The sequence below is a fragment of the Bombus pyrosoma genome, linkage group LG2, assembly GCF_014825855.1.
Source record: "Bombus pyrosoma isolate SC7728 linkage group LG2, ASM1482585v1, whole genome shotgun sequence".
Lineage (NCBI taxonomy): Eukaryota > Metazoa > Arthropoda > Insecta > Hymenoptera > Apidae > Bombus > Bombus pyrosoma.
In genome coordinates this window covers 6,728,502-6,743,881 of record NC_057771.1, presented here as the reverse complement: position 1 = coordinate 6,743,881, position 15,380 = coordinate 6,728,502, and the positions used below count along the sequence as shown (strand labels likewise).

The 15,380-nt window shown below is 36.6% G+C and overlaps 2 protein-coding genes and 2 long non-coding RNA genes across 6 annotated transcripts; 2 read left to right on the top strand and 2 right to left on the bottom strand.

Moving 5' to 3' along the window:
- Positions 1 to 302: 302 nt before the first annotated feature.
- LOC122577628 (serine/threonine-protein phosphatase alpha-2 isoform) lies at positions 303 to 3,924 on the top strand. Its single transcript, XM_043749045.1, has 5 exons — positions 303 to 543; positions 1,236 to 1,367; positions 1,483 to 1,713; positions 1,788 to 2,116; positions 2,255 to 3,924. Exons 1-5 carry the CDS (start codon positions 489 to 491, stop codon positions 2,495 to 2,497), a joined length of 990 nt encoding a protein of 329 aa, XP_043604980.1. The 5' UTR covers positions 303 to 488; the 3' UTR covers positions 2,498 to 3,924.
- Positions 3,925 to 4,061: 137 nt separating this feature from the next.
- LOC122577627 (T-box transcription factor TBX10) lies at positions 4,062 to 11,211 on the top strand. 2 transcript variants are annotated; one of them, XM_043749043.1, is made up of 5 exons: positions 4,062 to 6,046; positions 6,143 to 6,465; positions 6,561 to 6,812; positions 9,721 to 10,220; positions 10,925 to 11,211. In XM_043749043.1, the coding sequence occupies exons 1-5, from the start codon at positions 5,917 to 5,919 to the stop codon at positions 11,055 to 11,057; spliced, it is 1,338 nt and encodes a 445-aa protein (XP_043604978.1). In that variant the 5' UTR covers positions 4,062 to 5,916; the 3' UTR covers positions 11,058 to 11,211. The 2 variants fall into 2 exon arrangements, with proteins under 2 accessions (XP_043604978.1, XP_043604977.1); XM_043749042.1 differs by having other exon boundaries at positions 6,128 to 6,465.
- On the bottom strand, positions 9,855 to 11,067 carry LOC122577631. The gene is made up of 3 exons (XR_006320394.1): positions 10,325 to 11,067; positions 10,047 to 10,242; positions 9,855 to 9,991 (listed from the first exon to the last, which is right to left on the bottom strand). It is a non-coding gene; the product is annotated as an uncharacterized LOC122577631 (long non-coding RNA).
- A 369-nt stretch (positions 11,212 to 11,580) lies between the features above and the next one.
- LOC122577632 lies at positions 11,581 to 14,826 on the bottom strand. 2 transcript variants are annotated; one of them, XR_006320396.1, is made up of 5 exons: positions 14,494 to 14,826; positions 14,265 to 14,415; positions 12,429 to 12,992; positions 11,770 to 12,339; positions 11,581 to 11,688 (listed from the first exon to the last, which is right to left on the bottom strand). It is a non-coding gene; the product is annotated as an uncharacterized LOC122577632 (long non-coding RNA). The 2 variants fall into 2 exon arrangements; XR_006320395.1 differs by having other exon boundaries at positions 14,265 to 14,826.
- Between the last annotated feature and the right edge of the window lie 554 nt (positions 14,827 to 15,380).

Below are 15,380 nucleotides of genomic sequence, written 5' to 3'. Positions count from 1 at the left end.
TAACTTTAAATAATCTAGGGAGTTTCACTATCAATTTGTTTAGCACAAAATTACTCTAGAGTATACAAGTACAAAATGCATTAATTTGATTTGTATACTTAATAGTTTTTAATTACTAGATATAAATTGAAGAAATTTGACAAATTCGATTACGATTGTTCTAATAATCGATAGTATCGATATTACTAATGTTGCTTTTTTCGTAATAATTGCATGTTCAGCACTCAGCATGATCGAGTATATATTCTGGTTTGTTCGATAAATCGACCGGTCGAACTCTATCGAACAGGAAAAGCTCGAATTTAGAGAGGGGGTAAAAGGGAGTGGAGTGCGCGGTTGTCCGGGCGGCCATTGCGGGTACATTGTCCGAAACCGCGAATGCAATTGAGTGCAGCTTGCCACACTAGTGAAATCCACGAAAATCAAAGGTCATCCCCAAAAGAAGGTGCTCCGTGTGAAGCCCGGGACGCGCACAAAACCCCGGCCCGATGGCTGAATCAGACAAACTTAATATTGACAACATCATAGCTCGGCTCTTGGAAGGTAAAGCTGCTCACTTGCCCTCTTTGAGGGGGAAGGGGGTGATAGGATCTGAACTGTCGCCCGCGTCACCCTTTGTTATAACTCCTTCAAACACGTAGTCCCTTACAATTTAAGTTGAACATTCAGCTGAGGATATTGCGTCTTTCGTTTTTCTTTTCATTCTTTTATCTTCTTCCCAGATATCTGGTTTCTTTGATCGATTACGCAACTATCTTTAAATATAACCGATCTCAAATATTTTACACAAACCGACAATTGTTTGTTTACATGAAGTGGGATTGGCAATGTAATAGAAATCACTAGTTCTTGGATAAGACTCTTGTCTCGAGCTTGAGTGATTGCTGCAATGTACTTTGTAATTTTTAATTTTACTTCTACTTGTCTTTATTATTTATAAAAGGATCCTAAAATGTATTAATAAATTAAACTGATTCATTCAAGAAATTGTTCACTGTTAATATTATAAAAAAAAGTACAGTTTTGTATTACATACGAAAAGATATATTAAACTTCTTGAATATTTGATTTGCGTCCTTTCAATGTAGGGACTGCTATTTACGTCTATTGTACAGAAAATTACTTTTCTTTTAAGTTCATTTTTATCGTGTATCTACAAGCTGCTTATAAAATTTGAGAATAAATTCTATTATATTTCGTTGTATTTACTAAATGAAGATATTTTAATCTTATAGTGCGGGGAGCCAGGCCAGGGAAAAATGTACAATTAACAGAAGGGGAAATAAAAGGACTTTGCCTGAAGTCGCGTGAAATTTTTTTATCACAACCTATTTTGTTAGAACTTGAAGCGCCGCTTAAAATATGTGGTAAGTTATTTTTTATTATAATTCATACTTTATTTTTTTATTTTATTATGCACATATAAATATATATGTCAAGATACTTTGGGCAATAAGAAACAAAATGAATTTTATTTTTAAGGTGATATTCATGGGCAATATTATGATCTACTACGACTATTCGAATATGGTGGATTTCCACCAGAGAGTAACTATCTATTTCTAGGAGACTATGTTGATAGAGGAAAACAGTCTTTAGAGACAATTTGTCTCCTCCTTGCCTATAAAATCAAATATCCTGAGAACTTCTTTTTACTTCGTGGAAATCATGAATGTGCATCCATTAATAGGATATATGGATTTTATGATGAATGTAAAAAATTGCGTTTAAATGTAGCTTATTATAAAATATTTGAATCTTAATTCTTACATTCTGGTATTATTTAGGTAAACGACGTTACAATATTAAACTATGGAAAACGTTTACGGATTGTTTCAACTGCTTACCTGTTGCGGCAATAGTTGACGAAAAAATATTTTGTTGCCATGGTGGCCTTAGTCCAGATCTACAAAACATGGAACAGATCAGACGTATCATGCGACCAACAGATGTACCTGATCAAGGCTTATTGTGTGATTTATTATGGTCTGATCCAGACAAAGATACAATGGGTTGGGGAGAAAATGATCGTGGAGTATCATTTACATTTGGAGCTGAAGTAGTTGCCAAATTTTTACATAAGCATGACTTTGACCTTATTTGTCGTGCTCATCAGGTATGTATGTCATGACATATGCAGAACTTTTAATTTTAGTACATTATTCGTGTAAGACTTTATTTTTCAAATGTTATTATGATTATGTAATTTCAATAAATTCTGAAAATATTAAGCAAAAATCTATAAAAATTTTAGGTGGTAGAAGATGGCTATGAATTTTTTGCAAAGAGACAGTTAGTTACCCTGTTCTCAGCACCAAACTACTGTGGCGAATTTGATAATGCTGGAGCTATGATGTCCGTTGATGAAACTCTCATGTGTAGTTTCCAAATTCTAAAACCAGCTGACAAAAAGAAATTAACGTACGGTGGCCTGAATGCAAATAGACCAGTGACTCCCCCACGAGGCGGTGGAAACAACAAAAGCAAGAAGAAGTGAAATCCTTAGATTTGTTTCTCATCCTTTTTTTTGAACGCAACGTTTAGAACTTCAAAATAACTCCCTTAAAACTCTCAGTCTTTTAAGACATTAAGTTCTTGTAAGAGAAAAGATGTTATTGTTATTATTTCCTAGTATCGCTACTATTATTATCAACGCTATTACCATATTATTTTCGAATTTATCATGAATTCCGCTCACACATTAATGATCACATTTTAAGTAAACGAAAATCCCGGAGGGGCGTAGTTTGTTAAGCGAAAGATAAACAAAGAAGTTCTTCATTAAAATAGAACAGTTCAAAGAGGGAGAAAATGCTATTAAATGAGTGTCTATAAAAAATTAACAGTAAGTTCAGTTATTGGAGATTAGATTAGAAATTCTACTAGAAGTATTGTTACAAAATACAAGAAAATTTCATGACGAATTCATTCTTAATTCTTTGCTTAACATTTTCTTCGGTGTTTTTATAGAATAAACAATTAGAAATTGCAATATCACTGATCAGAATATCATGGCATGGTACAATTGATGTAATATTAGACACAATTTTATTGTGCTGTTTCTTCGCTTTGATGGCATGCATAACTACCTTATGTTAATGATAATATATGAATACTATCGAATACATAGTGGTTCTTAATGACGGAAATTTCAAATGTGATACATAATTTTGGCTTTGTTATATTTCTGTAAATTGCACAAAATTTGTAAGTGACATACAGATACGACTTTCATAAAGAGACCGTTTTTGTAGAATGTGCTTTTGTAATTAAATTTTTATAAATCGCAAAAAAACAGAATGTTTTAGCTGTTCAGTAAAAATCGATTTCAATGAATATTTTTAAAAGAAAAAAGACTTATATATATATATATATACATATATATATTCCTTATTTATACCTGTATCCCAAAATAAATTTATGATATACAAAGTATCGTGTATCCGTGAAGTATCACTGGATTCTTCATGACGTGCATATTGCATTACTAATTTTCAGGAGGAAATGGTAATGGTAGAACTAATATAAAAGCAGGCTGTAAATGTGTATAATGCAAGTAGCGAAGTTATGCATATATATACATACAATTTAAAAAACAAGGAATGTAAGAAGAAACCCCGATTTGTAAGGATTCGTCATATAAACATTAACGGTCCCTTTTGTCGGGAATAATTTCACTAATCTCATGTAACCACATTTATATTTTATTATCGATCTTGTTCAGTCCCTTGACATACTGTTCATGTATCATGTATCATGTCGTAAAACTATTTTTCAGTGATATCACCACTACGAATCGTATGTAAGAAGAAATCATAAGGTACTGTTCTGTATAAATTAGCGCAACAAACACCTGTCATCCGCCTCCCTTGTACTTGTAAATTAATTTCTATCTTCTAAATAAAACTCACAAAAAAACATTCATTCACCTCTTTTGTTCTCAGTTATGTTTAATATCTTTAGCCACCATCTTATATATATCCATTTTTTCATTCTTTACAGAATCATCTTGTCCGATTCTTAATTTTCTCACGAGACATTTTATACGTATGTACTTACATATATATACCTGAAAAGCTACTGGTACTATTAATCATATCGTTGCGAAAAGAATGTCCAATAATACAAATTTGTAATACACGCATATTTAATTATACAAATCTATTCGTTTTTCCAAATACACAACTTTATTATTAATTTGATTAGATACTTTAGCAGCTTAGATCGATGTAGGTTCAGGTCCATGCTAAAGTAATAAGTACAATCTGATTAGACACTCGATAATCTTAACAGTTCAAAACAGATACATATTTCGATATTTGAAGTTTTGGAATGACGAAATTTCATATATGGTGGACATTATGTTATGTATGAAGTGCTAATAATAAATCTCTAAAGTTCTAAATGAACACCGATTTTTAAAACTAGTAATAAAAGTAATGCACGACTACCGTTTGTAAATAATTACAGGAATTGGAAATATAATAACTTCAGAATATACAGATGTTTGTACTTATAACATTTTTCCAATTAGTGAGATGCGATGTATTACAGGAATGAAGAACTTTTGACTAAAAAATGATGTCGTTCCCCTAAACTGTTACTTTTTAAATTCTCTTCCAAAAAGTGCTTTAATTCAAAAACAATATGTACATAAAAAGTTTTAAATAACGGTCAGATAATTTGACTTAGTAATTGATAAGAAAAAGATAAAGATCTATATACGTAGATCGTCCAATCGATAATCACTTGTTTACTTAATGTCGAACTAAAATCTGCTACGAGTGTTTGATTGTTTAAAAGAAAAAAAAAGAACTGGTTTGCATAGTTAGACAGATTGCCATAAAGAAGACCGTGAAAGAATAATAATACGTAAAGAAAATTAATTTATATCGTCGTGACGAGGTATCACCGAATCAGCACTTCGTTGTAATCAATTAACCCTGATGGTTTAACGTCGAGGTACACGAGAGACGAGCCTCGTCCCTGAGAACGTACCGTGCTACCCCCGAGTGTTTGTCCCGTCCTCGAAGACTCCGCCTTTTGGCACGGGATTCAGAGGAAGAGGATGTAGTTAGCATCTTGTGAACGCAAGTTAGCCTAGCGTGGGTGTCCGCGTAGGAGGATCTTTGAGAAACCCCTCCTTCCTCGTGGAAACTTTCCCTACCTCCCGATCCTCCTCTCCACGTTTCTCGATCGGTTTTACCTCAGAGAGAGGAAACCGGCAGAAAGGAGAGGAGGAGATTCCTGTAAAAAGAGAGAGGGCATAGATCGGAGAGTGATGTCTCGATGATAAGCCACGAGGTGTAGTCGACTCGGGGGAGTTCTTTCTGATTCATCCGATGCCGCGTTCGCGCCACGGCTTTAAGCCTTGTCAGCGTTCGGATCTCGAGGTGAAGACAAGTCCTGTTGACGAGAGGTGTGAGAGCCCGTCGACGATGTCGAGCAACCTCTGATATTCGCTCAGGATCTCGAATCTCGCTGATTGCCTCAAAACGCTTAATGAGCGGTTACGAAAGATAAGCATTCTACGAATCTCGTTCACCGATTCCTTTTTTTCCTTCTATGTTCCGACGTCGACAAACGGTATCCCCATCTGCACGTGTCGTCCGATTGTTTTATACGTATCTGTTGCTCGACCAAGGAAAACACTGCAAACAAAAGTAAAAGAAATTCTATAAGTGCTTATACGTGTTGTGACAGTTTCGTTACTTATTATGGGAACACTGGGTGATTGTGTTTAAATTGTGCAATTAACATTCGTCAAAACATTATGTAATTAAAGGAAAGATTCTTTGCAATTATAAGTGAAACCCGTAGTGTCATAGTTCGATAGTTTTGATAAAACAAAAAGTAAATCTACGCATAAAACTTCGAGGGAACTATCCTGTTGATGAAACTTAAGAATCGGTAAAAATGCAACAGCAACATGATCAACGACACGATATTACCGCCGATTGTTGTTATCAGCAATGGGCTTCTCATCATCAGAGTCATCATGCTCAACCTATAACGAATGTACCGTCCCCAATGCAACAAATGGAAGGTACTTTCATCATTTCTTAATCACGAACGTCATTCAAAATATCCAAGATGTTTCTCTTAATATTCTGTAACATTATCTCAGCATGTTTGCAATCAGCGGGAAGAGTGAAACGATCCCGCAGCCCAACTTCATCGAAGGCATCCCTGACTCCGCACGTCACGAATTCATCGATTTCTTCATCGACTGCTGTCCAATCCCGTAATGATAGCAACAATAACAATCATAATCACAGCGATCATCATCCAAGCGAGAATGGCGCAAATTCGACGGAAGAAGCTAGCTCGAAGAGGCCTCTTCATCCCGCTCTCGTTGGTGCTGGAGCTGCATTAGAGGCGAAGCCCCTTTGGGAAGAATTTCATCAATTGGGAACGGAAATGATAGTCACTAAAGCTGGAAGAAGAATGTTTCCTACTTTTCAGGTATTACGATAGTTGCTTTTTATATTTAATTGTACATGATACAAAAAGATAAAGACTGCGTGCCTGTCTAATAGGAATGAATCCTTAATTTACAGTGTCGATTTTTCGGTTTGGACCCCACTACCGACTACCTTCTAGTGATGGATTTCGTACCCTGCGATGACAAGAGGTACAGATACGCTTTTCACAGTAGCGCCTGGGTAGTTGCTGGTCGTGCGGATCCAGTCTCGCCCCCCCGGATTCACGTACATCCTGACAGTCCTGCTAGTGGAGCTCACTGGATGAAGCAGCCAGTCTCCTTCGACAAACTGAAACTGACTAACAATCAACTCGACGACAACGGACATGTGAGTGATATCTTGCTTATTCTTAGTGTATAATTATTCTTTAAACTTTAAACGATGAATCTGAAACCAGACTTGCTTTATCGCGAAGATGTTTGGACGGCGAGCCGAAATGATTATAGAACAGTGTAATTCATTATGAAAGTAACACAAAAGAGAAACACCTACGCAATATAATGTAGAATGAGGGATGCAAGGGAAGTCCCCGCGGTAGTATCGCGTTCCATGTGTTTGTCGTTTACGGACGAGTTCGCCTTAATTGACCTGAGATACGAGCCTGTCTTCCGCGAGAAATTACAACGGCGCTACCGACACGCGGTAAAGTTTTACGAGATAATTCGTCTTTTAATGTTCCATCGTTCTTTCTTTTTCCCTTTCAACGATTCACTTTTATATTTAATGAATCTCGACCGTAAAAAGATCCGATTTCGTTTATGACGCATACTCGTATTTCTTGAATAATTTCATCCGGCGCAAAAATGAATTGAATGGATGTTGAATGAACGAAAAACCATCGGTCGTTAAACGGTAAATCGGCTACGTTGCATAGTACGACAATGAAGCATGGTTCCATTGGAAGCTATTATCGTCTTACGAGTAATTAGTAGCAATAATTGTTTTAACACGTTGTTCAGATTTATGTCTTGTTGGCAGATGAAGCTTCATCGCTAAGGAAACGAAGTCATTGACTTTATTTCCTTTAGGATTATTCTTATAAAAAATGGATGCTGTAAATAATTAAATTAGGAAAATTATAGTAAACCACTTCGAGCTATTTCATTGACATATAGATTTGAATATTAGTTTAGGATTGTAATTGCTAGTATTGGAACTCTATCACTAGCTTTCGTCGTATTTCTACTGAACACACTCCCACTTTGTGTACTCTTTACATCTTCTCTTGTCCGCGCCTTATTAATCCTGTTCTCCTGTCGCCACGCAGAACGGCAATAGAAACTATACCGCACGTAAAGTAACGTAAACATATGTAATATAAACTAAGCCGTGGAAGCCCTGGGAAAAGACGGTAAAACTTTGGATGTGTTTACGACTTTTAAAAGAATTACCAGCGTAAAAGAATTCTTCATTCTTATAGAGTAGAAAATTATAAATGTGAAAGTATACAGCTATTTGGCAAGTTGGTGCCTAATTTTCACTTAAATTTCATTAAACTAAAAAATTATTTAACGGAAAATTATTTTACTATCAACTCTGGATAAATCATTTTAACTAAGGGGACAGTATATGCCAAACAATTACTTAGAGTGAAAGACAAATTTGTTTTGCAGTTGATGCTGAACTTAAATTTCATAAAATTAAAAAATTAGCTAATATAAAATTATTCTGTTACTCCGTGTATGCTACAGAACAGGTAGCATCAAGCAATCATGGAAAGTATAAAGCAGTGAACAGTAATTTGTTACAATCTCGTCTGTTCACGTGCCGAACCTCGAAAAATTCTTCTATTCTTCTTAACCCTCGTTCTTCTTCATTATGTCCTAATGCACCTGCAGCTGTGCCAAAAATAATCGTCCCTACGTATCCGTGCCAAATCCAACGTGTCAGGCACTATTGCAAATGAAGTGCTTCAGTGTTGAGGCGTATTGGCATACTGATTAATGAATTTACCTTCGGTTGATTCGTCAGTCGCTAATCAGTAAGAGAACGGGAGTGCGGAACCTTCGGACTGTCATAATATCCACCAAACGCAATGTCACAACTCATCCTCCCCGGATTGGTTTCAATTTGGTTGCTCTTAATTCTCATCCATTTATTTCAAGAATTGCACGATCATACGGTTGTCCAACGTATGATCGATTATTCCAAATGCAAATCAATCGCATCTGGAAATTTTCTCTAAGATCTATCTGCGGCTCAATATTCAACTACGAGACAAAAACGGTACAAATCATTAGTACGATTTTAATAATTCTTGTAAAATATTTTGCACATATATCATTTGACAGCAGATAAGAAAATACGGGATTATTTTCATCGGACGGATTTTCTTGACGAACACCGTACGCTTTCAAAACACAGAGACTCTTTAGTTCGCGTTCCGTTCGAAAATTTATTGCGTTTCGCGCAGAAAGAATTTTGACTCGTGGAGGGTGACCCTCCTTTCACGCGCTATGGAACAGTTTGTTCCTTTAATTGCGCTTGGAAAGACGTGCCACCGGGTTTTGTAAAAAAGTTGGAATCCAGCGATGAAACGCTCAACGATCTCAGTTTCTTAATTGGTGGTTTTGTACTTCCAAATGCTTTTAGCGAAGAAAAGAATTTAAAACAAGTTTGAAAATCATAGAAAATTCTGTCGCAAATTTTGATTCTTAAAATACTTTAAATGGAAATCAGAAAGGATCATCTTAAGAAAATAGACGAGTGGAATGTTGAAACAATGGCAACCAAAATTGCACGTCCGAAAAAATGTAGTTGACGGTGTCAGGCCACACACATATTCTGTATTGTAAGGATGATTCTTTTCCTCCCTCTTTCCCCTGCACTCCATTTTCTGTGTATTCAAAGAAACACATGCCCTAGCTCACATATGCCGGTGTGCAAGAGGAATGACGAGGGTGTCGGGTTGCCAGAAAGAATCGGGGGGTTAGTTTTTACACTAATTAGTCACCGAGTCTCTTGTTGCTGTCAAACATTGTGACCGCCCCCCTGCGGTTGTCCTTCCTCTAAGAGGAAGAAGGTCCTCACGTGTGCTTTTTTTATTCATTTTCTTCTTTGCTTCTTTTCACCCGTTACGACCACCGTGTATCAATAATATATTACACCATAAGATCATAGGAAAACTTCACATACTTTCTCATAAGTAATCTTATTTAAGAATTTATTTAATTCTTACCGTATATCTTTATATATCTGATATAAATAACAATTATTTTATTATTTTACGTTACAGATAATCCTGAACTCGATGCACAGATATCAGCCACGATGCCACGTAGTGGTTGCACCATCGCCGCCGGGTTCCGCTCCCGATCCTCGTACGGAGAATTTCAAAACTTTCACCTTTCCGGAAACGCGATTCACTGCGGTCACAGCTTATCAAAATCATCGTATCACGCAACTTAAAATTGCTAGCAATCCGTTTGCGAAAGGTTTTCGTGACTGTGAATCGGATGAGTGTGACTCTGTCGCGGTTTCAAGCATGCAGAATCCTGCAAAGAGACCTGCAACAGGAAGTGCCAGCGTTTTGACATCCAACTACGTAAACACGATACCCACCGTGCAAATTCCAAGCATATCGAGCCAAGAACATCATCAATTTTACGGTGCTACCGCAGCAGGACCTTGGACTTATCCTGGACACCATGGACAACCAACTGCACACATGAATTCGGTCCACTATCCTGCGCATCCTCATCATCCCCATACTGGACCCTCATTGTATGGACCACGGTAATTCGGATCTCTATTTTCTCTGGAATTCATGAAAGTCCCGGTGAAACTGTGAACAATTGTGATTGTGATTCAAAGTAGATTTTTATACGATGAATGCTTACTGCTAAATTGCTCGATGGAAGTATCTATATGGTGGAGAAGATAAAATTATTTAATTAAAGCTAGAATAGCCAAAGATGATGCTTTGGTTTTAATCGAATGCCAAAGTTTTATCATAATACGTCGCGTGATAGAAAATAAGTATTGCGCGAAGTATAAGCTTAACAAATTATGCCTTAATAGAGAAATAATAACGAGAAACACTTATCAAAGTTATACCAAAGATAATGTTGATTAGATTTAAATACATAATATACGGTTACTTAAATTATATGTAGTGTACCTTTGTAGATAAGAAGATATAAAGAACAATTGTAAATTGAGAGTGACGATACGATCGATAATGGCATACTTCTCGTGACGCAAGGTCCCTAAGTAAATGATTATTATTTTCATAAACGTACTTACTATTTATTTAAAAATACTTAATATTTAATGATTCGTATATGTAAAATACTAGGATATTTGTAAGATTTATCGAAGATGCTTACATTAAAATGATGATTTACTAGAGGATCTTGCAAAAGTACAAGAAAGAAAATTAAAGTTCCATTGGTGTTCACGATGATCAAATCGCGTGATACAAATCGGTGGTGTCGTAGGTCCGTAGCGGACTGGTCGAGAAAGAAAGTGCCTTTTGTAGGAGCAAAGTGCATCTATTTATACAGGGTGTCTGAAATGCCAAACGAGCCTAAAACGCTCTCGAGCCAAGACGGGAAAGTAAACGCACCGTGACAACCCATGAGAGAGCTTGGCTACTAAGTGCCTTAATAAATTATTCTCCAAGTATCGTGTACCATTGTGTTTCGAAACTTTCTTGCCTTCTTATGTTACACAACGTATTCGAAAAAATGAAAACTCTATAAAGTAAACGAGAATCTAAAGCCAAGTACTTGAGTTTAAAGTTAACCATTTCACAACCTCTTATGAATTCCTTTTTCCCGTGATTTCCTTGTGGTCGAATGACGCGTATATAAGTGAACATTTTTTCTCGAACTGCTCTTTTCAAAATTTGTCAAGGAAGTTTTCAAATGTTTGCTCGAATTGTTTTACCAAACGTTCATATGAACGTAGTATGTACACGACTTGACATCGGGACTGTTAGAAATGACAATCTAATGCCAACAAAGCGAAGTAGCATAGAATTTGAGCGTCTCAGTCTGTCGGTTCCTAAGCGTAGAAAAACGGATGGACCGACGTGCACCATGATTGATGGCGACGCGAAGAACCTCGTTGTGTAAACATATTATATACCGTATCCTTAATGACTTTCGGTGAACATCCTCCCTCGTGCATTCACAAAACGTTTTGCAGTCATTCATGACCCGCACATGTTTCCGCAATGAATAAAAATAAGATCAGAAACCTGGATCGAAACGAGCGAAGTAACTATTATTATTCGAATTAATATTGCATTAATTTTGAATGTGTGTGTATCAATTTGTACCTTTGCAGTTTCTTCCTTCTTTGATTTTTAACCCGATGCTCCTTTCTAGCCAGAGTAAAACATAAAGAAACAGATGATCAGCCAGTCGTTACATTCTTAACACGTTTCTATTACTCCTTGTCGAAAAGAAGCAGATAGCGTTCCAAGATTCTCGACATATGTTCATAAAAAATGAAACTTTCAACTAGAGATGGCAAAAGCAGAAGTAAAGAAGAGAAGATGAAATCTCATGTTTCGAGAGAACCGGTGCAAGCATAGACTTTTCGTCTACAGAGAGACCGCGCTTATCGGTGACGCGTGACGGCGCCGGTAATAAAAAGGGGCGGCCGTCGGCCTATCTTCGCTCATTCTTTCATCTTCCTCGTAGGTACTAGCCCTGTGGAAGTTAACCCCTAACCCTTAACGGGGTTAGTTGACATTGCGCTGCTGGTGGCACCGCTGTTCGCGAGAACCAGCTGTTCTCGAAGATCTACCTTTCAGAAACTTGAAAGGACGCCTTTCTCGATAAGCGGGACACCGGCGACGTTATAATGATAATTCATCGGTTAATAAATATAGCTATGAATATGTCTAAAAAAAAAAAGACATTTTTTTAATAAATAATCGTAGAAGATAGAAAGTGGAGGATCGAACAGAAATATCTGTAAAATAATAATTACTTTAACTTTGTAATATTCATGGATCTATATAAATTTTGCGTCCTATCTTAAAAAAAGAAAGAAAGGACTCCCAACGAGGTATTTGTCTGGAATTTGTCACTTATCCTTCGACTATCCAAATACGGTATCTTTGAACAAAGATTCTATCCACTGAATGATATCCCGTATAAGATGAAACGACAGGTTGCGCTAGAAATAAGGAGAATAAAATGACAGATAGCAGTCTAGAGAAAGCGACTGCTTAATAAATTTCGCTAATTTTCCGGTAGTAGCTTGTTGGTCTCGGATCAAAGACCGACAAATGAATCGCTCAGTAGATAGAAGAAAAAAAGGCGAGAAATAGGAAGAAAAAGCAAGGAAGAGCGTGCATCCGTAAACCGAAACATCTTGGGGTGAGGTCTTGCGTTATCCCACGGGCTATGAATCCGTCATCGCTAGCTACCAGAGGGAATACTGCGTATACGTGCAACGACTGCCAGGGCTTTTATAGTTTCCATGCAGTTTGATATAACCAAACGGTTTTTAAACCTTCAACAAGAACTGCGCTTTACTTTCAACCAGCCACTGGAACACAAAAAAGATGAAAGCTCCTGAAAAGTGTAGATGAATGAACAATGATTGAATTTTTTGATACATAGTTCTTTCATTGGTTTTCAAGCCTTTTTTCATAATATTTCGACAAAAATGAAGGTTAGTTCATACATTAAGTAGGACGAATAAGCTTACGTTAACGAATAAGAAATAACTGTAATTATAAAATTCCCTCTTTGTGATCTTGAAACACTTAAAGAGAATAAAAGGAAATACTTTCCCAGGGGTTTTGTCAATTTTATGAAAAACAAAAAGAACATTTGTTATTTCGAGAGATAGGGAGAGGTTTCCGTTTCGGTGCAAAGCTCTCAAAAGAAGAGAAGCGTGTAGATCTAGTGTCTCGTACGACGGTGGCGTATACGACGAGCAGAAGTTCATATCCTGCGGTACCAGCCACACGAATATGGCTGCAATGACAGATTTACAGATTCCAGCCATCGGGCTGGTCGCTTCTTCGGGATTCTTAAAGCATACGTTCAGCGAGCGAGATGTGCCTTGGATGGTCCGAGTGCGCGTCAAATCGCACCTCGACTGTTTATGCTTTACGTCTGCAACCTTCGTCTCTGTCTACTTCTTAAATTTCTTCGTCGTCACCGCCCTTCTTTTGCTCCATGTGACTCGCGTTTTATTTAAGTATTGAAATTTTGAAAACTCGGTTTAACAGTTCTTGTACTTTTTCAAACCAATTTGTCAATTTTTTATATATATTACATTAAAACAGTGATTCTATTATTCAACTCAAAACTAGTGAAGTTATAATCTTAATTTACAAAAAAATGTATTTTTGAATTCAAAATCTAAAAGAAGAAATTCATTGCACGGTAACCAAAATTAAGCATCAAATACAACATGTAATTGACATTGAAAAAGTAACGAGCATCGTCGTTAGCTTGTGCTCGAGTCTTATTAGCAACAATAAAATCGGCCGCTTGTCGACTCATCCTTCTTAATTGCACGACGACAGGTGACTTGGAACAAATATGATTTAAAATTGGATTTCACCGTAAATTTAACTTCGTGCCAAAATGTTGCAAATGTTCCAAATTTTTCCTCGCTTTTTTCGACACACGCGTTGCTTCCTAAATCGTATCCTTGATAAAAAAGAATTTTATTGAAATATGCATGGTAGGAAGAAAACAGGAAGAAAGACGGACATATCTGTTAGCGCCATGAAAACTGTCCAAGCAAGCGAAGTACCCGAAGACAGACACTGACCGTGAACTGCGAGACCTAAAAGAAGTTTACCTTATGTCGTAAATAGAGGGACGTCTTTCTTACGTTCGAAGTTGACAGAACCACGTGCTCCACAAACTTTCGAAGAATCTCAATCTTTCGTTTAAGCTTTATGTTAAACTTCGTGAGCTTTCGTTATTTTATAGCTGAGATGTGTCTTCATCTATATATATATATATGTGTATTCTATTTATAAAATTTTGTATAACAATTAATATAACATAAAATCATGATCAATTACACTAATGCTATTCAAATAAATGAACGAGTCAATGTTTTTACAGAATTCTCTCGGCACTATTCGATACTTGTCAATTCTGCGAAAAAACTACAGTAAAAGAGGAGTAGTACGCATAAGGTGAACCTCAAAAGATTTTCGCTGTAACATAGTCGGCAGGCATATCCTATCTCGCCGCTGGAATCCTCATATGTCTTTCATCGTGCCTTTCCAACACCTCGGAACCTCTCGGATCATTTTGCTCGGTCTCTCTTCCTCTTTTCTTCCGAGAGTCCATGTCTCAAGCCACGGCAATACGAGAAGGCAATCATATCCCATCCCACTGTCCCAGCTCGACCAAAATATCACTTCGACTACTTACTGAGTGGCCAAAACCAGGGCCGTGTTTGCGCGGTGTGTCGATCACCCCATTGAACTTCTATTCTGCGCTAATTACTCACTCGGCTGCATTGCGTGATGCGATGACATCGAACGATTTTGACTTTTTCTTTGAGCTCTTATTTATAATGTGAAAGCGAATTTTCTCAGTCCTATTACATTTGCTCTACAAATACCATACTATACTCATACTTCGTCGAAACTTGTTGTCAATTTTATGCCTACGTAGATCGAAAGTTATTTATTTTAAAAATACTACAAATAGTTTGTTGCTTTTATTTGAGATATTTGAAAGTACGTTTAGTCTATATCATTTTATAATGCAACAATATGTCAATTACCTTTTAATGATTTATTATTCTGTCCATTTTCCTTTTTGCGCAAATTAATGTATTTGTATAATTTTTAATTCAAATAAGAAAACCAACCAATCACATACCATTTTTTTTAACGTTTTAGTTATTACCTCTAAAATTTCTTACATTTACAAATTACACACTATTGTGTAAAAT